This window comes from Pristiophorus japonicus, chromosome 3 (assembly GCF_044704955.1).
Source record: "Pristiophorus japonicus isolate sPriJap1 chromosome 3, sPriJap1.hap1, whole genome shotgun sequence".
Classification (NCBI taxonomy): domain Eukaryota; kingdom Metazoa; phylum Chordata; class Chondrichthyes; family Pristiophoridae; genus Pristiophorus; species Pristiophorus japonicus.
In genome coordinates this window covers 260,994,189-261,017,077 of record NC_091979.1, presented here as the reverse complement: position 1 = coordinate 261,017,077, position 22,889 = coordinate 260,994,189, and the positions used below count along the sequence as shown (strand labels likewise).

The window sequence follows — 22,889 nt, the reverse complement described above, 5'->3', positions numbered from 1 at the left end:
ATTCATCAGTTGAGAAGGATTTCAAGTTGCTTTTATTTTCATATCTTTAATCACATTAATGCTTTAATCCCATTGACCTCTTTTCAGTGAAGCTTGCCTCTACCACAATGTGCTGCCCATGTGTGTATGTATGCAAGGTGGATATATCACACCTAGACCGATGAAACCTGGCATTGTTACAGAGACGAGCTCGTAATGAAAGTTGAGATCATTTGGAACTTAAAAAATAAACACATTATTACTGATGTTCACTAAATCGCAGACTGAGGGAAGTCCTTAATCGTACATCCTGCCATTTATAAGGATGCATTACTGTCTGCCTGCTTTAATTCTGCTGCCGGCAGTTGAAGTGTTAACTGTATCCCAACACATCTATTATCTTCCGTTAATATCTGGCTGCACTGTCTGAGCCTAACATTAATCACCTGCCTCATTAAAAATGCAACCTAGTGCATTAAATATTTGTTTCATAACCTTAGATAATATGTGAATTATTGTATTTTCATGTTTGGTTATTGAATTTGCCTGTGATTTAGTAAAAAAAATGTTTAGTCCCTTATAGCTGCAGCAAGTAGGATGTGAGTATCCGATTTCACGTCAGAGGTACTACAGTTTACATTTACGAAGATGAAGAACAATCTTAAGCAATACAAGGTGGTGAGCAACACTTCCTAAGCTGCCAGGACTTAAGTTGTGCATCTATTTTTTTAAACTACTAGACTGTCAAGAAATATAACTAAGTAGGCCATATGAGAGCCTAGGGTACACGTCTCCCCACTAGACATCAGCGAGCTGCAGCCTGCTTCCTCTCACCTTCTCCTTCTACCCACAGATGGTCTACACTGACAGATTTTGCAGATTTCAAACACAACCATTGACCTTTTTTTTTATTTGTTCCTGGGATGTGGGTATTGCCCATCACTAATAGCCCTTGAGAAGGTGGTGGCGAACTGCCGCCTTGAACCGCTGCAGTCCTTATGGTGAAGGTACTCCCACAGTGCTCATATAGAATCATAGAAATTTGCAGCATGGAAGGAAGCCATTTCGGCCCTTTGTGTCCGCGCCGGCTGACAAAGAGCTATCCGACCTAATCCCACTTTGCAGCTCTTGGCCTGTAGCCTTGTAGGTTACGACACTCTAAGTGCTTTTTAAATGCTGAGAGTTTCTGCCTGTACCACCCTTTCAGGCAGTGAGTTTCAGACCCCAACACCCTTTGGGTGAAAAGATTTCCCCTCAAACCCCCTTTAAACCTCCTACCAATTACTATAAATCTATGTCCGCTGGTTGTTGACCCCTCTGTTAAGGGAAATAGGTCCTTCCTATTACATAATTTTATACACCTCAATAAGGTCTCCCTTCAGCCTCCTCTGTTCCAAAGAAAACAAGTCCAGCCTATCCAATCTTTCCTCATAGCTAAAATTCTCCAATCCAGGCAACATTCTCATAAATCTCCTCTCTACCCTCTCTAGTGCAATCACATCTTTCCTGTAATGTGGTGACCAGAACTGCACGCAAAGCTATTGGGGAGGGAGTTCCAGGATTTTGACCCAGTGACAATGAAGGAATGGCGATATAAGACCTACTAGCCTTCATGGAAAGGATCTGTCACTTACATACACTCGACCACCACTGATCAAATATTATTAATATATCACTAGATTTCATGAAAAACATTTATCCTTGAAGGCTACTGCTCGTGTACATCTTTCACATTTCTGAGGTGAACTAGAGGTCAGAATATTCCCTCCAAATTTCAGGTTCCAGGTCACCTGCAGCCCGCCTGCAAAATTTAAATGGGGCCCGGCCCTTAAAATGGACCAGGTCATCCAGTCGGGACTGTCATAGCGACCAGCGGGCAAGCTCTGCCAGCTAGCGACCTGAAGTTCACACCGGGGGACCCCATTGTGTCTCCCCCTTCCCCCACTTATTCACACTAACTTAGATTTTCTGTTCGGACACACAAACCTAACTGGAAGTAGGGCAGAGCATCCTTTTACTTCTGGGATTCCACTATGGGGGGGGGGGGGTCTTCTGCCTGCACACCCCCTCCAACCCCCATGTCAAAGGGGCATGACTGACAGAGTACCCAGGAAATTCCAGGCACAGGCCCAAGGTAACCGATGCTTGCTGAGAGCAGGTGTAGGTTCAATACTGGGCATTTCAACGGCTCCAAAATGCTTCAGGCAAATGATAATTGTTCCAGGATGGGATTGATTACTTTGCAGACATGTTTCAGTCACTCCTTTGGTAGCTGAAGCATTGTGCACCTCTTTTTCGATTAGGCCCTCCCCGGGCCGCCTTTACTGTGTCGAAGTGACATGACACTGCTCCAATGTTCTGGACTTCTGTCACAGCTGATGCCTGCTTACAGGCACAATATAGTCCCCCACATATACTAACAACACTGTCCCCACAATTTGGGATGAGGTCAGCATCCCTTGAAGTCAGTGAATTTAGGCCCCACAATCCACCACAGTTCTGTTGTGCTGGTGAATATTCAGCTGTTTTTTTTTTACTTAACTAAGAGGCAGAGGAGTGCTTTATTTAGTAATCAAATTCAATATTTTACGCTCAGTTTTTACAGATGCAATTGCCTTTTTTAGGCTTCATGTTTTGACTAGTTAAAAGCTGACGGCTTTTAACATTTTTGTGTCTGAGGCGGCTATTATGGACCCTGGGTCATTGTTGTAAATCAAGATGTTTGCAACCATTGGTGTGGATTTATGGATTAGGAACTGGACTGAAATAACAACATTTGAGCTGCTGTTCATAGTTTTAAGATGTTCTGTGCAGTTTTTAATTTGCACTATGGGTAGGTCGAGGTTCTTAAATCACTGGTGGGGTCACAACTACACTTTGGAGGCCCATATGCCTCATCTCCCTGGGAGTAATGATGCACCAGATCCCAATTAAGCCTCAGAAGTCCCCACCCAGTCTCTGCCCTTTGCCATTATGTGATTTATATGGGGAAGACTAAGGTTCTACCCCTTCGGAGACTATTAGGAAATTCCCAGAAACGGCAGAAATTACCTGGTGCAAATGGGTTTCTGCCATTTCCTGGGGAGTTATGGTGGGAGACCGACAGAACCCTTGAAGAAACGCAGGGCCCTCTTACATTTAGGATATGAGTACAATATGTCGTTGACATGTTGCCTCATGTTGCATTCAGCTTCAATGAATAAATGCAAGTTCTTCTTGAAATCTTAAAATGAATTAGAAGCCCTAGCAGTTGAAAATTAAATCTCAACTGTGCTTTGACTCTCAGCTCAGCTGACACACATGTGGTTTTAGCTCCCGGGCCTCATTTACATAGGCAAGATCAGACCCCTGCCCGAACCTGACCAGTTTCATTGACTGGGCGGCAGGTGGACCAGGAATCTGAGTGGCAGTAGGTCGCCACCGAGGACCTGCAGGAATGGTCCCTGGAACAAAGTAAGTCCATCGGAAGGGAAGGGAGAAATCGGGGCAGAGGTGGCCCAGGGTTTCCTTGTGGGGCCCACTCCGGCTCCTCCTGGCCCACAAAGAAACTTACTTGCTGAACCTCTTCTGGCCCCGCCTGATGATCCTGGCGGGTTTGGTCTTGCGGGGAAGCCACCACTGCTCCGCTGCTCAAACTTCAGGTTAAAGTGACAAATCGGGCCCTGCTTACATCATCGGAGCCCGACCTGAATATTTAAAGAGGAGCTTGCAGATTTGGGGTGATTGCCCTTGTTGCCTGCAATTTAAAATTGGAGACAGTCAGTTCTGGGTGGAAAATAAGTGCTTAAGTCCCTCACTCCATTGTAACTACCCCCCCACCCCACCCCAACCGGATGAATACCCGAGTTAAAATCGAGGCCACCTACTCGCCTCTTCTTGCTGAGTAAGAAAGTCCCTAGACAGAGCATCGCATAGTAACAGAGCCCTCCTTCAAGGAATGGAAAAAATGCTCAAAAGAGGAACATATCACACTTAGTTCCAGCTGATCAGAAAGTGGCCAAGAAGATAGCAGACCAGATCATTCTCGTGTCCTGATTGGAAAAAGAAATGGTGATAGACGGGGGCAGTAATGAAAACCTGAACCAGGAGAAAATACAACAAAATAGGCTCCAGGGTTGGCTTGGTAATTTCATCTCTTTTGATTGACACAATTCTAATACCTCAATTTATTCTGAGTGTTAGGAAGAGTGCTATCCCTTTTTAAATTATCTGGTTAGATCAAAGAACATGGTTGTTAATGAGAATGCAATGCATTTTACAACTAAAAGGTGATGACATTGTTTTTTTTAATTATTTCCTGGAAATTACTTTTTTATTAATGTAATGTTCTGAGCACTTTATGAGCCACATTAAAAGGAACTAGTTATTGACTGATCCTGTCCCTGAGTATTCCTGCATGCAAAGCAGTTATGAGATCATATCATTAGTAGTCTATCATTCAAATCATATAATGCAATATAATAGCAGCTTACTGCCTTATGTACAGCATTTTACTTTTCACAATTCACAATAGAGGTTGCCATTACCAAAAATTATATATTTTAGACAAATGGTTATAAGAAAATAAGAACATAGAATTAAGAACAGGAGTAAGCCATTCAGCCCCTCGAGCCTGCTCTGCCATTCACTAAGATCATGGAAAAACATCGACATCAACTCCACTTTCCTGCCCTACGCCCATAATTTTGACTCTTAAATATTCTAAAATCTTTCCTACCTCCAGATGTTAAACTAACTGGTATACAATTACCCAGATTACCTCTGTCTCCTTTTTAAAAATGGATACTACATTGGCAACTCTCCAGTTCGTTGGCTCAGTGGAATCCTGAAATATAATTTCTGCTATTTCTCTGCCCCTGACCTGCCCACCCCATTTCCCTCAGGATCCTTAGATGTATCCAATCACATCATAGAAACATAGAAAACAGGTGCAGGAGTAGGCCATTCGGCCCTTCGAGCCTGCGCCGCTATTCAATAGGATCATGGCTGATCATTCACCTCAGTACCCCTTTCCTGCTTTCTCTCCATACCCTTTGATCCCTTTAGCCGTAAGGGCCATATCTAATTCCCTCTTGAATATATCTAATGAACTGGCATCAACAACTCTGAGGTAGAGAATTCCACAGGTTAACAACTCTTGAGTGAAGAAGTTTCTCTTCATCTCGGTTCTTAGACTGTGATCCCTGGTTCTGGACTTCCCCAACATCGGGAACATTCTTCCTGCATCTAACCTGTCCAGTCCCATCAGAATTTTATGTTTCTATGAGATCCCCTCTCATTCTTCTAAACTCCAGTGAATACAGGCTCAGTCGATCCAATTTCTCCTCAGAGACATAAGAACACAAGAATTAGGAACAGGAGTAGGCCATATAGCCCCTCGAGCCTGCTCCGCCATTCAACAAGATTATGGCTGATCTGGCCATGGACTCAGCTCCACTTACCCGCCCGCTCCCCGTAACCCTTAATTCCCTTATTGGTTAAAAATCTATCTATCTGTGATTTGAATACATTCAATGAGCTAGTCTCAACTGCTTCCTTGGGCAGAGAATTCCACAGATTCACAACCCTCTGGGAGAAGAAATTCTTTCTCAACTCGGTTTTAAATTGGCTCCCCTGTATTTTGAGGCTGTACCCCCTAGTTCTAGTCTCCCCAACCAGTGGAAACAACCTCTCTGCCCCTATCTTGTCTATCCCTTTCGTTATTTTAAATGTTTCTATAAGATCACCCCTCATCCTTCTGAACTCCAACGAGTAAAGACCCAGTCTGCTCAATCTATCATCATAAGGTAACCCTCTCATCTCCGGAATCAGCCTAGTGAATCGTCTCTGTACCCCTTCCAAAGCTAGTATATCCTTCCTTAAGTAAGGTGAGCAAAACTGCATGCAGTACTCCAGGTGCGGCCTCACCAATACCCTATACAGTTGCAGCAGGACCTCCCTGCTTTTGTACTCCATCCCTCTCGCAATGAAGGCCAACATTCCATTCGCCTTCCTGATTACCTGCTGCACCTGCAAACTAACTTTTTGGGATTCATGCAGGTCCCCAGGTCCCTCTGCACCGCAGCATGTTGTAATTTCTCCCCATTCAAATAATATTCCCTTTTACTGTTTTTTTTTTCCCAAGGTGGATGACCTCACATTTTCCGACATTGTATTCCAGATGCCAAACCTTAGCCCATTTGCTTAACCGATCTAAATCTCTTTGCAGCCTCTCTGTGTCCTCCACACAACCCGCTTTCCCACTAATCTTTGTGTCATCTGCAAATTTTGTTACACTACACTCTGTCCCCTCTTCCAGGTCATCTATGTATATTGTAAACAGTTGTGGTCCCAGCACCGATCCCTGTGGCACACCACTAACCACGAATTTCCAACCCAAAAAGGACCCATTTATCCTGACTCTCTGTTTTCTGTTAGCCAGCCAATTCTCGATCCATGCTAATACATTTCCTCTGACTCCGCATACCTTTATCTTCTGCAGTAACCTTTTGTGTAGCACCTTATCGAATGCCTTTTGGAAATCTAAATATACCACATCCATCGGTACACCTCTATCCACCATGCTCGTTATATCCTCAAAGAATTCCAGTAAATTAGTTAAACATGATTTCCCCTTCATGAATCGATGTTGCGCCTGCTTGATTGCACTATTCCTATCTAGATATCCCGCTATTTCTTCCTTAATGTTAACTTCAAGCATTTTCCCCAATACAGATGTTAAACTAACCGGCCTATAGTTACCTGCCTTTTGTCTGCCCCCCTTTTTTAAACAGAGGCGTTACATTAGCTGCTTTCCAATCCGCTGGTACCTCCCCAGAGTCCAGAGAATTTTGGTAGATTATAACGAATGCATCTGCTATAACTTCCGCCATCTCTTTTAATACCCTGGGATGCATTTCATCAGGACCAGGGGACTTGTCTACCTTGAGTCCCATTAGCCTATCCAGCACTACCCCCCTAGTGATAGTGATTATCTCAAGGTCCTCCCTTCCCACATTCCCGTGACCAGCAATTTTTGGCATGGTTTTTGTGTCTTCCACTGTGAAGACCGAAGCAAAATAATTGTTTACGGTCTCAGCCATTTCCACATTTCCCATTATTAAATCCCCCTTCTCATCTTCTAAAGGACCAACATTTACTTTAGTCACTCTTCCGTTTTATATATCGGTAAAAGCTTTTAATATCTGTTTTTATGTTTTGCGCAAGTTTACTTTCGTAATCTATCTTTCCTTTCTTTATTGCTTTCCTGACACTTTGTCCCCCTTTAGCTTAACTAACTTTTAATACTTTCCTTTGATTTATTAGATTATTTCAGCTGCCTGAACAAAAACTAATTGGATACATTTTGTGTTCTTCCCATTTGTACTTTTGCTTCCTGAAAGAGACAGAATTTGTTGATTTTTACTTTAGATTCATCTATATGGTCCCTAGAAGATCCTTTGGTGACAAGTGCTCCACTGATAGAATGTAAGCCACCCTTCAACTGGAAGGCAGTAGCCCTGCATTACACTTTGATTTTTAAATTTGATTTGATTCAAACAGTGACTAGTGGGGTGCCGCAGAGATCGTGCTGTGTCCTCAACTATTTACAATCTATATTAATGACTTGGATGAAGGGACTAAATGTAATGTTGCCAAGTTTGCTGATGATACAAAGATGGGTGGGAAAGCATAAAAACATAGAAAATAGGTGCAGGAGTAGGCCATTCAGCCCTTCGAGCCTGCACCGCCATTCAATGAGTTCATGGCTGAATATGCACCTTCAGTACCCCATTCCTGCTTTCTCGCCATACCCCTTGATCCCCCTAGTAGTAAGGACTACATCTAATTCCTTTTTGAATATATTTAGTGAATTGGCCTCAACAACTTTCTGTGGTAGAGAATTTCACAGGTTCACCACTCTGGGTGAACTCATCTCAGTCCTAAATGGCTTACCCCTTATCCTTAGACTGTGACCCCTGGTTCTGGACTTCCCCAATATTGGGAACATTCTTCCTGCATTTAACCTGTCTAAACCCGTCAGAATTTTAAACGTTTCTAAGAGATCCCCTCTCATTCTTCTGAACTCCAGTGAATACAAGCCCAGTTGATCCAGTCTTTCTTGATATGTCAGTCCTGCCATCCCGGGAATCAGTCTGGTGAACCTTCGCTGCACTCCCTCAATAGCAAGAATGTCCTTCCTCAAGTTAGGAGACCAAAACTGTACACAATACTCCAGGTGTGGCCTCACCAAGGCCCTGTACAACTGTAATAACACCTCCCTGCCCCTGTACTCAAATCCCCTCGCTATGAAGGCCAACATGCCATTTGCTTTCTTAACCGCCTGCTGTACCTGCATGCCAACCTTCAATGACTGATGTACCATGACACCCAGGTCTCTTTGCACCTCCCCTTTTCCTAATCTATCACCATTCGGATAATAGTCTGTCTCTCTGTTTTTACAACCAAAGTGGATAACCTCACATTTATCCACACTATACTGCATTTGCCCACTCACCTAACCTATCCAAGTCACTCTGCAGCCTCATAACATCCTCCTCGCAGCTCACACTGCCACCCAACTTAGTGTCATCCGCAAACTTGGAGATACTACATTTAATCCCCTCGTCTAAATCATTAATGTACAATGTAAACAGCTAGGGCCCCAGCACAGAACCTTGCGGTACCCCACTAGTCACTGCCTGCCATTCTGAAAAGTACCCATTTACACCGACTCTTTGCTTCCTGTCTGCCAACCAGTTCTCAATCCACGTCAGCACACTACCCCCAATCCCATGTGCACACTACCCCAGGGCCTGATCGGCCTTCAATCCCATCAATTTCCCCAACACAATTTCCCGACTAATAAGGATTTCCCTCAGTTCCTCCTTCGTACTAGACCCTCTGACCCCTTTTATATCCGGAAAGTTGTTTGTGTCCTCTTTAATGAATACCAAACCAAAGTACTTGTTCAATTGGTCTGCCATTTCTTTGTTCCCAGTTATGACTTCCCCTGATTCTGACTGCAGGGGACCTACGTTTGTCTTTACTAACCTTTTTCTCTTTACATATCTATAGAAGCTTTTGCAGTCCATTTTAATGTTCCTTGCAAGCTTCCTCTCGTACTCTATTTTTCCTGCTCTAATTAAACCCTTTGTCCTCCTCTGCTGAGTTCTAAATTTCTCCCAGTCCCTGGGTTCGCTGCTATTTCTGGCCAATTTGTATGCCACTTCCTTGGCTTTAGTACCATCCCTGATTTCCCTTGATAGCCACGGTTGAGCCACCTTCCCTTTTTAATTTTTACGCCAGACAGGGATGTACAATTGTTGTAGTTCATCCATGCGGTCTCTAAATGTCTGCCATTGCCCATCCACTGTCAACCCCCTAAGTATCATTCGCCAATCTATCCTAGCCAATTCACGTCTCATACCTTCAAAGTTACCCTTCTTTAAGTTCTGGACCATGGTCTCTGAATTAACTGTTTCATTCTCCAACCTAATGTAGAATTCCACCATATAATGGTGTCACTTCCCCAAGGGGCCTCACACAACGAGATTGCTAATTAATCCTCTCTCATTACACAACACCCAGTCTAAGATGGCCTCCCTCCTAGTTGGTTCCTCAACATATTGGTCTAGAAAACCATCCTTTATGCACTCCAGGAAATCCTCCTCCACTGTATTGTTTCCAGTTTGGTTAGCCCAATCTATATGCATATTAAAGTCACCCATTATAACTGCTGCATCTTTATTGCATGCACCCCTAATTTCCTGTTTGATGCCCTCCCCAACATCACTACTACTGTTTGGAGGTCTGTACACAACTCCCACTAGCGTTTTCTGCCCTTTGGTATTCCGTAGCTCCACCCATACCGATTCCACATCATCCAAGCGAATGTCTTTCCTTACAATTGCATTAATTTCCTCTTTAACCAGGAACGCCACCCCGCCTCCTTTTCCTTTCTGTCTATCCTTCCTAAATGTTGAATACCCTTGGATGTTGAGTTCCCAGCCTTGGTCACCCTGGAGCCATGTCTCCGTGATGCCAACCACATCGTATCCGTTAACTGCTATCTGCACAGTTAATTCGTCCACCTTATTCCGAATACTCCTCGCACTGAGGCACAGAGCCTTCAGGCTTGCCTTTTTAACACACTTTGACCCTTTAGAATTTTGCTGCAAAGTGGCCCTTTTTGTTTATTGCCTTGGGTTTCTCTGCCCTCCACTTTTACTCATCTTCTTTCTGTCTTTTGCTTCTGTTTCCATTTTGTTTCCCTCTGTCTCCCTGCATTGGTTCCCATTCCCCTGCCATATTAGTTTAACTCCTCCCCAACAACACTAGCAAACACTCCTCCTAGGACATTGGTTCTAGTCCTGCCTAGGTGCAGACCATCCAGTTTGTACTGGTCTCACCTCCCCCAGAACCGGTTCCAATGTCCCAGGAATTTGAATCCCTCCCTGCTGCACCACTGCTCAAGCCACTTATTCATCTGAGCTATCCTGCGATTCCTACTCTGACTAGCATGTGGAACTGGTAGCAATCCTGAGATTACTACTTTTGAGGTCCTACTTTTTAATCTAGCTCCTTAAATTCGTCTCGTAGGACCTCATCCCATTTTTTACCTATATCGTTGGTACCAATGTGCACCATGACAACTGGCTGTTCACCCTCTCTTTTCAGAATGTCCTGCACCCGCTCCGAGACACCATTGACCCTTGCACCAGGGAGGCAACATACCACCCTGGAGTCTCGGTTGCGGCCGCAGAAACACCTATCTATTCCCCTTACAATTGAATCCCCTATCACTATTGCTCTCTCACTCTTTTTCCTGCCCTCCTGTGCAGCAGAGCCAGCCATTGTGCTATGAACTTGGCTGCTGCTGCCCTCCCCTGATGAGTCATCCCCCTCAACAGCAAATTGTGAGGAGGACACCAAAAATCTGCAAAAGGATATAGACAGGCTAAGTGAGTGGGCAAAAGTTTGGCAGATGGAGTATTATGTGAGAAAATATGAGGTTATCCATTTTTGCAAAAAAAAATAGAAAAGCAAATTATAATTTAAATGAAGAAAAATTGCAAAATGCTACAGTACAGAGGGACCTGGGGGTCCTTGTACATGAAACATAAAAAGTTAGTATGCAGGTACAGCAAGTAATCAGGAAGGCAAATGGAATGTTGGCCTTTAGTGCAAAGGGGATGGAGTATAAAAGCAAAGAAGTCCTGCTACAACGTTACAGGGTATTGGTGAGGCCACATCTGGAATACTGCGTACAGTTTTGGTCTCCGTATTTAAGGAAGGGTTGGAGGCTTGCATTGGAGGCTGTTCAGAGAAGGTTCACTAGGTTGATTCCGGAGATGAGGGGGTTGACTTATGAAGGTAGGTTGGGCCTATACACATTGTTCAGAAGAATGAGAAGTGATCTTATCAAAACATATAGGATAATGAGGGGGCTAGACAAGGTGGATGCAGAGAGGATATTTCCACTCATAGGGGAAATTAAAACTAGGGGACATAGTCTCAGAATAAGGGGCCGCCCATTTAAAACTGAAATGAGGAGGAATTTCTTCTCTGAGGATTGTAAATCAATGGAATTCTCTTCCCCAGAGAGCTGTGGAGGCTGGGTCATTGAATATATTTAAGGTGGAGATTGACAGATTTTTGAACGATAAGGGAATAACCGGTTATGGGGAGTGGGCAGGAAAGTGGAGCTGAGTCCATGATCAGATCAGCCATGATCTTATTAAATGGTGGAGCAGGCTCGAGGGGCCAGGTGGCCGCCTACTGCTCCTATTTCTTATGTTCTTATGGAACAACAACAATGACTTGTATTTATATAGTACCTTTAACATAGTAATACATCCCAAGGCTTCACAAGAGGATTATGAAACAAAATTTGACACTGAGCCACATAAGGAGAAATTAGAGCAGATGGTGCTAGGTTTTCATCATCATAGGCAGTCCCTCGAAACGAGGATGACTTGCTTCCATGTCAAAAAGGGATGAGTTCACAGGCGTTTCAATGAAGGACCTAATATTCCAGATCCCAAACTACATCTTGAAGGGTGGAAGATGCCTGTGCGTGGATTTTTTTAATATGTGGTGGCCGTTGCACATCAGCCACCACATAGGCTTGACAGAGCTAGGTCTTGGTCCAGTTGCAAGGATTACCCAAGACGACTGGAGACCTGCTCTGCTGCACGGACCTAGTGCGCACACATATTGCATTGTGAGCTGGCCCGTGCTGCCCCTGGGCCCTCACCTCTTCTGGCCCCGAACTCTCCCAGTTCCAGCTAGGTTTCAAGGAGCATCTTAAAGGAGGAAAGAGAGGTAGAGTGGTTTAGGGAGGGAATTTCAGAGCTTAGAGCCCAGGTAGCTGAAGGCACGGCCACCAATGGTTGACCGATTAAAATCAGGGATGCTCAAGAGGCCAGAATTAGAGGAGCGCAGATATCTCGGTGTGGAGGTGGGTTTCGTGTTGTGGGGCTGGAGGAGATTAGAGACAGAGGGGTGAGGCCATGGAGGGATTTGAAAACAAGGATGAGAATTTTAACAACATATTTTAGTAGATGATTAATAATAACATACATTTCTTAAAACTGTTACATTAGTAATTAGAAACATGCTTAAGGAATACAAGATGACATAATATGCCATGAAAATCTGAAAACTGAAAACTTTACTCGCTTTAGTAAGACCTTTTGTAAGTTTCCAGTGAAGATTGGATTACAAGTCATCATCCAAATGATGAAAAAAAGTCACATGTCAATGCAAATATTTATATATAAAAATAGAAAATGTCAGAAACACTCAGCAGGTCAGGCAGCATCACTGGAGAGAGAAACAGGGTTAACGTTCCAGGTCGATGACCTTTCATCCGAACTGAGAAGAGTTTTTAAGCAAGTACAGAACCAGGTAAAGGAGAGGGAGGAGATTTCAGATTTCCAGCATCCACAGTATTTTGCTTAAGTTTTATATATAATGTATTAGATACAATTCCACATCACTTAAAAATATAAAATTAAAAAGCAGTAAGCATCGTTCACTTGAATCATACAAAATCAGTATATATACATTGCAGATCCTTAGAACTAGATTTCCCCCTTTCCATTTTAAATACTGACTGAATTATTCTTAAAAAGTAAAAAAGACATTTTGTAGTTGAGAATGTTCCAGCTTCTACTTTACTTTTTTGAAGAATGTAATTTTTTGTTGTTTGTTTTATTCCAAATGTTTTCGGGAGTGGTTTTAGGTTATCTGTAGGTCAGCATCAACATTAAGCTATTTCAGTTGAGTAATTTCTGGGGGTGATAACAATTTTAATCTTGCCGCACACCATGGGTACCACAGAATTTCTGTCTACCGAATGAGAGTCTGACTACAATGCACAGCCAATTACATGGCAGTACAGAATTGCAAGAAAAGCAGGTTGTTACAAACATCATTCCCGTGTGAATTATGTGATAACAGGAAGTCTAACACCTTTCTCAGCTGCAATTTATACACCAGAGATGTTTGGGCCAATTCTTCAAAAGGCAATGTCTTACATCCCATTATATTTGGAACTTCTTGGCAGTTTTTTTCTATAGAATTGTACTTTCAGCAACTTTATGTTTAGTCACTCCGATGCATGAGTGTGCACTTTATTTTGGCCCAAATTCATTTTCCTGACCCACAAAGGCATGTCATAAGCTGCAGCTTATCTCCGCAGCTGCACATATTCTTTGTTACCTGGAACTGGTCACTAATACTCATGCAATATATTTGGTAAAAAAGGGAAGATGCAAATTAGTTTAAACTTTTCTTCAGCTTTACTTAACTCTTTGTGTTCACTGTAAAAATCAATTCATTTAAATATGTAAATCAACTGTTCCCTCAATATATATGCAGAGACTAATTTACTTACATAAGTATGTTCCAGAAATGCATTTATTTATCTACCTGGATTAGGAAAAGAAAATACCATTTATTTATTTTCCAAAGACAGTCAAAAATGACTTCTATAGAGAAGTGGGATTGTTAGAGATATTAACAAAACTGCTTAATTTTTTATAGGGAAGGTCAGGGAAGGAAATTAAGGGGCGAAATTGCATACTGTCCCGGTTGTGGGCGGTAACCGCTGCGAGGTGGGACTTACTGCGCCAAGCGCAGATATCCCGCCCCGGCAGCAAAGTCACGCGCTCCACTTCATCCCGGGGGAGGGACAGGGCCACACACCTTCAGGAATTTTCCAATGCTATGTGGGCCTTTCCCTTCCATTAAAGGGGAGGGCACACTGCAGACTCTGCATTGGGGAGAAGGGGCCACCGCTACAGCACTGGGGAGCGGGGTGTTGTGGCAGCAGCCTGGCACAGAAGCAAAGTGCCGGGCTGCAACATCGCGGCACCACCCTGCGATTTGGAGATGGCAAGGCCACAACTGGCAAGTTGGCCATTTTCTAAAATGTTAGCGCCGCACCTTCCTTTAATTTTTGCCCTGCGACCGGCCTAAAGCCTGGTATGTGCCCCGTGAAGCTGGCGCGGGCATTGCCCTCGGCAGCCTCACAGGGCGCAACTGAATTTTTGCTCCGGGATGTTGCACACCGTGACTACACTTAAAAAATACTTCATTGGTTGTAAAGCACTTTGGGACATCTGGTGGTCTTGAAAGGTGCTATAAAGATGCAAGTCTTTTCTTTCTTTCTCTTCTAGGGAGATAAAGGCAAAATAAAACTGGATTGAAGTGCTAAAATTCCACTTCAAGACATTCTGAAATGAAGTGCATTTTTAGCAGGACAAACTAATTGGCAATATCAATGTTCCATCCCCTGAGATAGAACAGATTTGGTAATAACAAACAAAACTTGCTCTCAACAGTATCAGGTGATCTTGGGTGACAGACAGCTCTGGGACTCAAATCCTCAAACATCTGGATGGCAAGCAGTAACTTTAATGGCTTTCTTACTGGGCACTGTTATTTTCTAGGCGAAGTCCAAACTGATTAAAAGAAAAGAGCAAATGACAGTTGCCAATGGGTGCCTGGGTTTGATGAAAATTGATTAAGGTCTCACACTTGTTCAGACCTTTTTCAAGGTATGGAAGATAAGCCCCATTCCATCCTCTGCAACCGAATCCTCTATCAGCAACTGATTTCTACCCGATGGGGCTGATTTTCCACTTTAAATTTTGTGGGTGAGGATCAAACAGATCGCCAGACTCAGATTGAGCACTTGCTCAAAATAGAGGAAGGGAATTTATAAAAGGGATAGATTTTCTAATGGTGGCTGCTGTTTCTGTCAGCAGTAACATCCCATTGACCACGACTTGCAGTAGAACCATCCCAAAGAGTATATAAAATCACTGTCAGCCCTTGCCAAAATTGGTCTCCTGTAAAAGCAATTGGTCTCAGCTGGCCTTTACAGGTCAAGTTACAGCCTGTAAAATCAAGGGTCTGAAAATGCTTGGGCTACGATCCCATGGGCATCCGATATCATGCCTGATGCTGACCGCCAGCGCTGACCCTGCCGAAATTTGCGGGATCAGTGAGAGGTCAACACAGTAAAATAGGGGCAACGGGTTCCCATACCATCCGGTACTTCTCGGACACCTGCTTTCCAAGGGATACTGCAAATTGCATCCTTAGTGCCTGGAAGGGGTGGCGGGGGAGAGGGGGAAATGTCCCTAATGTCCAAATGTTACAGGTGCTCATTAACCCGCTTGGGGTTGAGGCTGCAAAATGACAAAACATAGGAAAATAGAAACACGAGTAAGCCATTAAGCCCCTCGAGCCTGCTCTGCCATTCAGTGAGATCATTATACTCACCTTTGGCCCATATCCCTTAACAGCTTTGATTAACAGAAAGCTAACAACCTCCAATTTAAAATTAACAATTAATCTAGCATCAATTGGCATTTGCAGAAGAGAGTTCCAAACTTCTACCACTCTTTGGGCTGGAAATTCGGTGATAGCGGTATTTTTTGGTGATAGTGGTATTTTTGGGGGCATTTTTCACCAAAAATATCGCTAATCACACCGCAATTTTTTAAAGGCTTAAGTTTCGTTAGAAAATGCGCCCAGCGGTAAAAATAGGTGTTGTACGAGGAATTGTGGCGGAAACCGTGGTCCCCGCCAACTTTATTCTGAGGCCGATTACCACTGTGAGAGGGGCCTTGGGAGGGAGTAAAAACACACAAAAAATTGCAAAAAACAAAAAATAAAAGATCACAAAACATTCACAAGACACTTAACTATTGAATCGCTGAAAATGAATTTAAAAATAAAAATTTTAACTTTGGTCTTCATACCTACCACTGTCCTTGGGGCTGCAACCTGTTTCTTTTTCTCAGGTGTTTTTTTGTGCCCAGATTTCAGGTGCGTCAAAAAACAAATTTAAAGCAATAGTGGTATTTCCAGTCTTGCACGCTGGCTGGCTGCTTTTCAGCGGAGAAGGCTATTTAAAAACCGCCACTGCAAGACTTCCGCAAAACTAGCGGATCATCGTTTTCTGCCAAAAACGACGAAATATCGCCAAAAGAAATGGGTGCAAGGTTGGGGAATTTCTAGCCCAGAGTGTGTAGAAGTGTTTCCTAACTTCACTCCTGAAAGGTCTGGCTCTAATTTTTAGACAATGGCCCCTAGTCCTAGAATTCCCAACCAGTGAAAATAGTTTCTCTCTACCTACCCTGTGTCCCCCTTAATATCTTGAAAACTTCAATCAGATCATCCCTTAACCTTCTAAATTCTGGGGAATACAATACATGGGAAGGATTATAATGTCACTTCTGCATTATTTAAAGATTTGCCTGCTAGAAATATTGAATGATGGTGCCAGTGTAGGATACACTTAACTGTTCATTTAGCTATCTGCTGCTTAGAGAATAATTTCTACAGGTCTTAAGACCCATAGCAAACAAACAATTGCAATGTTTTGCAGAGTTACTTGTTACAATTAATATAAAACCAATATGAAACTCCAAGCAATAAGGCAATAAAGCCATTATTCCTGACTAGGTTTGTAGGGAGAAGGATGAATTGCTAGAATAATGCTCTCCTGACCTAGAAGAATCATGAGAAGTAACCTTTGGTAGGAATTTAGGAGAAATTCTCACTAAGTATCCAGTCAGGGTGACAAATAAAGTATTGGTCTGTGGTGAGAGCCAGAAATTTGTTAATTCTTTAGTTAGAATTTAATATTATTAGCTACCAGCAATGCAGTTTTCCAAGAACATAAGAAATAGGAGCACGAGTAGGTCATTTGGCCCTTCAAGCCTTCTCCGCCATTCAATGAGATCATGTCTGATCTTCTACCTCACCTCCACTTGCCTACACTATCCCCATATCCCTTGATTTCCTTAATTTCCAAAAATCTATCGATCTATGTCTTGAATATGCTCAACGGCTGAGTCTCCACAGCCCTCTGGGGTAGAGAATTCCAAAGATTCACCACCCGCTGAGTGAAGAAATTTCTCCTCCTCTCAGTCCTAATGGCCGACCCCTTATTCTGAGACTGTGACCCCTGGTTCTAGACTCCACAGTCAGAGGAAAGATCCTCCCTGCATCTACCCTGTCAAGCAAGCCCTGTTGTATGTTTCAATGAGATCACCTTTCATTTTTCGAAACTCTAGAGAATATAGGCCTAGTCTACTCAATCACTCCTCATAGGACAATCCCCCTATCTGAGGAATCAGTCTGATGAACCTTCATTGCACTCCCTCAATGGCAAGTATATCCTTGAGGTTGCATGCAGAAAGTGGTTCAAAGGGAAAACACATTAACTCTGGTAGAAAAAAATGTAATCCCTATTTCCAGATAAGTCTTCATAAATCAGGATGCCAACAGGTGATCCCTAACAGGCCAGAACTGTGGGTTCATAAATTGAAATTGCCACAACATTAATCCAAGTCTGAACAAATTCTGAATGTAACATAATGGGCCACATTTTGCGCTTAGCAGAGAATAAATGGCACCAGCCGTTCATTACAATTGCACTTGGTCACAGGCTTTCTATGGGATTTTGCACTGAAACTTACTGTAAACTAGAGAGCCAAAACAGCACGGCAACCTGTATTTCCTTAACCAAACGTGAGGAATCATTAATGAGCAGCACAGAGTCTGAACCAGGAAGTGTCAGGTAGACTATTTAATTCAATCAGGTACAGAAAGTGAAATAAAGAGAGGAAAACAAAGATTGGATTAAGAGGGCGAGTGAGATAAAAGACCTAGAAAGAAAAAGTAAAACCAATTAAATGTTTTAATTTTTAAAAATCTTCAACAATAATTAAAATCTGAAGGAATGAGACTCCACACTTGTAAAAGTTAATTTTCAGTGCCAGGAGGTTGTTTGGCAGTAATTAAGACTTATCACACCCTTAAAATATTACTTACACTGGAATGGACAAGCCCTAAATTTTTCTGGCAAGTTTAGTGGGTATTTATCAAGTAAATGCAGCAGCTTGATGCTATTTCACATATGCCAATGGTGAGTCTCTCAGCAAGATACGGTTATAGTGGAGCTTCTGGAGGAACAGGGCATCTGAGACAGCAACTTTCTGATTTCCATGTTTAACTGCACACATGCGATCACTGGAGGTTGCTGTCCAATTTACACTTTAATAACAGTGACTGCTGTTAGATTCACCATTATTTCTATAGCAAAGTCCGGCCCAATACACAGCTAACATTGCATGAAATAGAACTAAAATTGGGTGGATCAATGTAATACAAATCTTTTGCATTTTGTATTATATACTTTGAAAATGGATGCCTTATGGGCATTGATTCCAGTTATCAAAGTGGAAAGCCATTGCAGGGTTCAGCAGGGTCTTAAATGACTAGACTGTCAGGTGGCCTTGGATCAGGGTGAAAAATGTGATGGTCTGAAGCTGAGGAGGTAAGTGCTAGGTAAGAAAGGAGCTTCTGTGGGTGAGCGATCAGTTGGAACCATCAGGAGAGGTAAGTTGTTGTATTTGAGCATTCTGGTGATGCCAGCAAGTGTTGGTATTTGACATCTGGAAAATTGAGGTGCTGAGGGGAATATGGATGGTCTTTACCCCCAAGGGTCAAATTTTCAGTCTTGTTACAATTATTAGACTTGTCTAAATATTCCAATCGATGTTTAAAACCACTTTAATCACATCTTCGTGTTGCTAAGGCTGCTGCCGAGAGTCGCCAACTCTGGTTGAATGTATCCCTGGAGATTTTATCATGTGCCTCCAACTGCTCCACACCCCCCCGCCATTGGTCGCGTAAAACATCCATCCTCAATTGGAAGGTTACCCCATTGATTCTTGACTCAGTCAAACAGCCTTTTCCCTACAATCTCCAATATTATCATAACTACTAAAAAGTGTTCAGATAAAAGGAAAAAATACACCATTTTAAAAAAAAAGCCCCGATGATGTTTCTCCTGGGCTTGCACGTCTTCATGTCCTGAAGATGAATTTTCAATTCCTGGAGACGCCAGGCCAATCCTGGAGGGTTGACAACCTCTGCTGCCGCTGCGCAATCCAGGGCTGAATGCCAAAGCGCGGCGGCGAGACTACAAGCCCCAGAAAGCCATGCGGCACTGATGACGCAACAAAGCGCGCGGCGAGACTACAGGTCCCAGAAGGCGCCGCGGCCCCCCGATGACGCAGCGGGAGTGGGCCGCCGGGGTGTAGTCGCTGAGGCAACATGGCAGCTAGCTCGGGATCCATTGCACTGGCTGAAAAACTGCAGGGCCTCAACGGTCTCTTTGCTGTTCACAAAAAGAAAGGCCCCACTTCAGCCGACGTGCTCAATCTCCTGAAAACTAAGCTTTTGAAAGGTATCAGACGGGGTTTCAGCTTTTAGTTTGTAGCGTGAGGCATCACAGCATCACCCTAACATGTCGTCATCATCATCATAGGCAGTCCCTCTGACTCGAGGAAGACTTGCTTCCACTCCAAAAGTGAATTCTTAGGTGGCTGTACAGTCCAATGGGGGAATTACAGTCAATGTCACAAGTGGGACAGACAGTGGTTGAAGGAAAGGGTGGGTGAGGAGCCTGGTTTGCCGCACGCTCTTCCGCTGCCTGTGCTTGTTTTCTGCATGCTCTCAGCGACGAGACGCGAGGTGCTCAGCGCCCTCCCAGATGCTCTTCCTCCACTTTGGGCGGTCTTGGGCCAGGGATTCCCAGGTGCCAGTGGGGATGTTGCACTTGATCAAGGAGGCTTTGAGGGTATCCTTGAAACGTTGCCTCTGCGCAGCTGGGGTTCGCTTGCTGTGTAGCTGTTCTAAGTAGAGCACTTGCTTAGGGAGTCTCGTGTCGGGCATGTGGACGATGCTTCATCTCGCTCTCAACAAGCTCCCCGCTGGAGTGGAACTAAACCCTAACATAACCAGGCTATTGGAAACATTTCAGAGTTTTGAATTGTTTTCGTCATCTAACATGTGTTTGATGTTAGCATCTTTTTAAAAAAAAAATTAACATTTTCCGGATGGGGTAAAATCCATGTTACAAAGGGGGAAATGGAACAAATCTGCAAATCCATCTTGACACATTTCATATTTAGGAGTTGGCATGGCTGGGTACTTCATACTGTTTTCCAGCTCCTGATGTATAAACAGTAATTTGAATATTTCCTGCCCACTGACTGGAGGAGCTCCATTTAAAAAAAAAAGATTAGGGTTGCTTTATTCAAGAGTTTTTGAATATGTTCAGCTCCTATATTTGTCTGTTTGGAAAAAAACTGTTCCAGAACTGGTGTACGGGATATTGCAGCTTGCCTGCGGTGTATTGTTGAGTTTTTGCAATGTATTCATCATTTTTAATTATTTAACTTAATTTGTAAGCTGCTGCTGATCAGTTGTAAATTCACTGCAAAATGTTGTGACACTTGAGCTATGCAAACTGGGAAGATCCCAGGTTTGGCCTTGGTCAGCTGATTTCAATTGAGCAGTAATATGGAAACGAACCTTCGGCATAAATTGGCCAAAGTTGCTGGTTTTGATCACCAGTGACCCCAGACGGTTAGAACAGTGGCAGATGCAACTCATTACAGACAAGGTGCAAGGTATTTCACATTGGGGGGAAATAAAGGGTATTGTGTGCAACATGGAGGGTTTTAAGGCTGGAAGAGGTTACAGAGAAAGGAAGGAATGAGGTTATGGAGGGATTTGAACACGGATGAGAATTTTAGATTCAACGCTGTTTATGACAGCTTTGATTCAGAGGTAGCACTGCCCTTGAATCAGGAAGGAAAGGACTTGCATTTATGTAGCCCCTTTCACGATCTTGGAACGTCTCAAAATGCTTTACAGTCAATGAAGTAATTTTGAAGTTGTAATGTAGGAAAACACGACAGCCAATTTGTGCAGTGCACAGTCCCACAAACCACAATGAGCTATATGGACAGATCATCTGTTTTTAATGATGTAGGTTGCACACTATTGGAAGAAGAGCAAGGGAGTTATGTTATCCTGGCCAACATTTATCCCTCAACCAGTGTGGCTAAAAAAAATAGATTATCTACTCATTTATCTCGGCTATTTGTGGGACTTTGCTATGTGCAAATTGGCTGCCACATTTCCCTATGTTACATCAGTTCAAAAGTACTTCATTGGCTTTGGGACATTGTGAAAGGTGCTATACAAGTGCAAGTTTTTTCTTTAATATAGTGCTAAATAATTACAATATAAGCTGGTGGGTATAAATGCAAACAGTGTACAAATTGCACCATGAATGTGGTGTTTTAGTTTTGGCTTTCCAAGACAAGGTTTACATGACGGAGGCATGATTTCTGGTGTGAAACGATTTGTTGCGAAGAAATGGAGGAGAAATTGAGGCTCTTATTTCTTGAAAGGATGTGACTGAGAGGGGACCATAGGGAGTATAAAAGATGATATTTGGTATAACATCACCAACTTGTATTTATATAGTGTCTTTAACGTAGTGAAACGTCCCAAGGCGCTTCACAGGAGTGCTCCGAGATAAGAAAATTTGACATGAGCTGCATAAGTAGAAATTGGCACAGGTGAGCAAAAGCTTGGTCAAAGAGGTATGTTTTAAGGAGCATCTTGAAGGAGGAGAGGTTTAGGCAGGGAGTTCCAGAGCTTGGAGCCGAGGCAACAGAAGCGGCCACTAATAGTTGAGCGATTTATACTCTGGACTCGGGGATGCTTAAGAGGGCAGAGTTAGAGAAACGCAGACATACCGGGGAGTTGTGGGGCTGGAGGAGATGACAGAGATAATGAGGGGCGAGGCCATGGAGGGGTTTGTAAACAAGGATGAGAATTTTGAAATCGAGGTGTTGCTTAACCGGAAGCTAATGTAGGTCAGCGAGCACCGGGTTGATGGGTGAGTTGGTACTTGGTGCGAGTTAGGACACGGGCAGCCTCTAGTTTACATAGGGTAGAATGTGGGAGGCCAGCGTTGGAATAGTCAAGTCGCGAGGCAACAAAGGCATGGATGAGGGCTTCAGCAGGGAAATTAAATCTGTAGTACAAGAAGTAAATCAAAGCACTGGAACAAGGGAGGGTAAACTGGTGAAAGGGCAATGTAAGGCAGATGTCAAGACGAACTTCAGTGATTGACACTTGAAATCTTAGGACGGTGAAGGTGAAACCCTTCGATTCATTCAATTTCCAGTTAGATGATAAGGGAGCTACTTGTTTCCTGTATTGATTGAACTAAAAAGGGTTGAAAGGCCTCCCATGTCTGTATTTTGTGAGTGTATTATCTGGACGCCAACAGGACAAGATCAAACTTGGCTGTGATGCACTCACAATTGGCTTCTTTATGGTATGCACTGCTGCCATTGTGTCAATGCAATTGGAAACCACAGTGAATGAAAAGCTATTGGAGTATTATAATTGCAAGGACCTGCTCTCTGGTTGCCAATTGATTTCCGAGCAAATTGGTCACATCTTGGCCTGATAATGGAATGACTTTTCCTATTAAGCACAGAGTATCAGCAGTAGTCTTTAATATTTCAATG

General features: G+C 43.2%; 1 protein-coding gene across 5 annotated transcripts in view; it reads left to right on the top strand.

Moving 5' to 3' along the window:
• The first annotated feature begins 19,556 nt into the window (after nt 1–19,556).
• trub1 (TruB pseudouridine (psi) synthase family member 1) overlaps nt 19,557–22,889 on the top strand; it is an 80,038-nt gene continuing 76,705 nt past the window's right edge. For all 5 annotated transcript variants that reach the window (XR_011592751.1, XR_011592750.1, XM_070876577.1 and 2 more), the window contains exon 1: nt 19,557–19,738. Coding sequence is in view for 3 of the 5 variants with exons in the window: in XM_070876577.1 (XP_070732678.1) it covers nt 19,606–19,738 (133 nt within the window). In the remaining 2 variants the exon portion in view is untranslated. The remainder of the gene's footprint in view (nt 19,739–22,889) is intronic.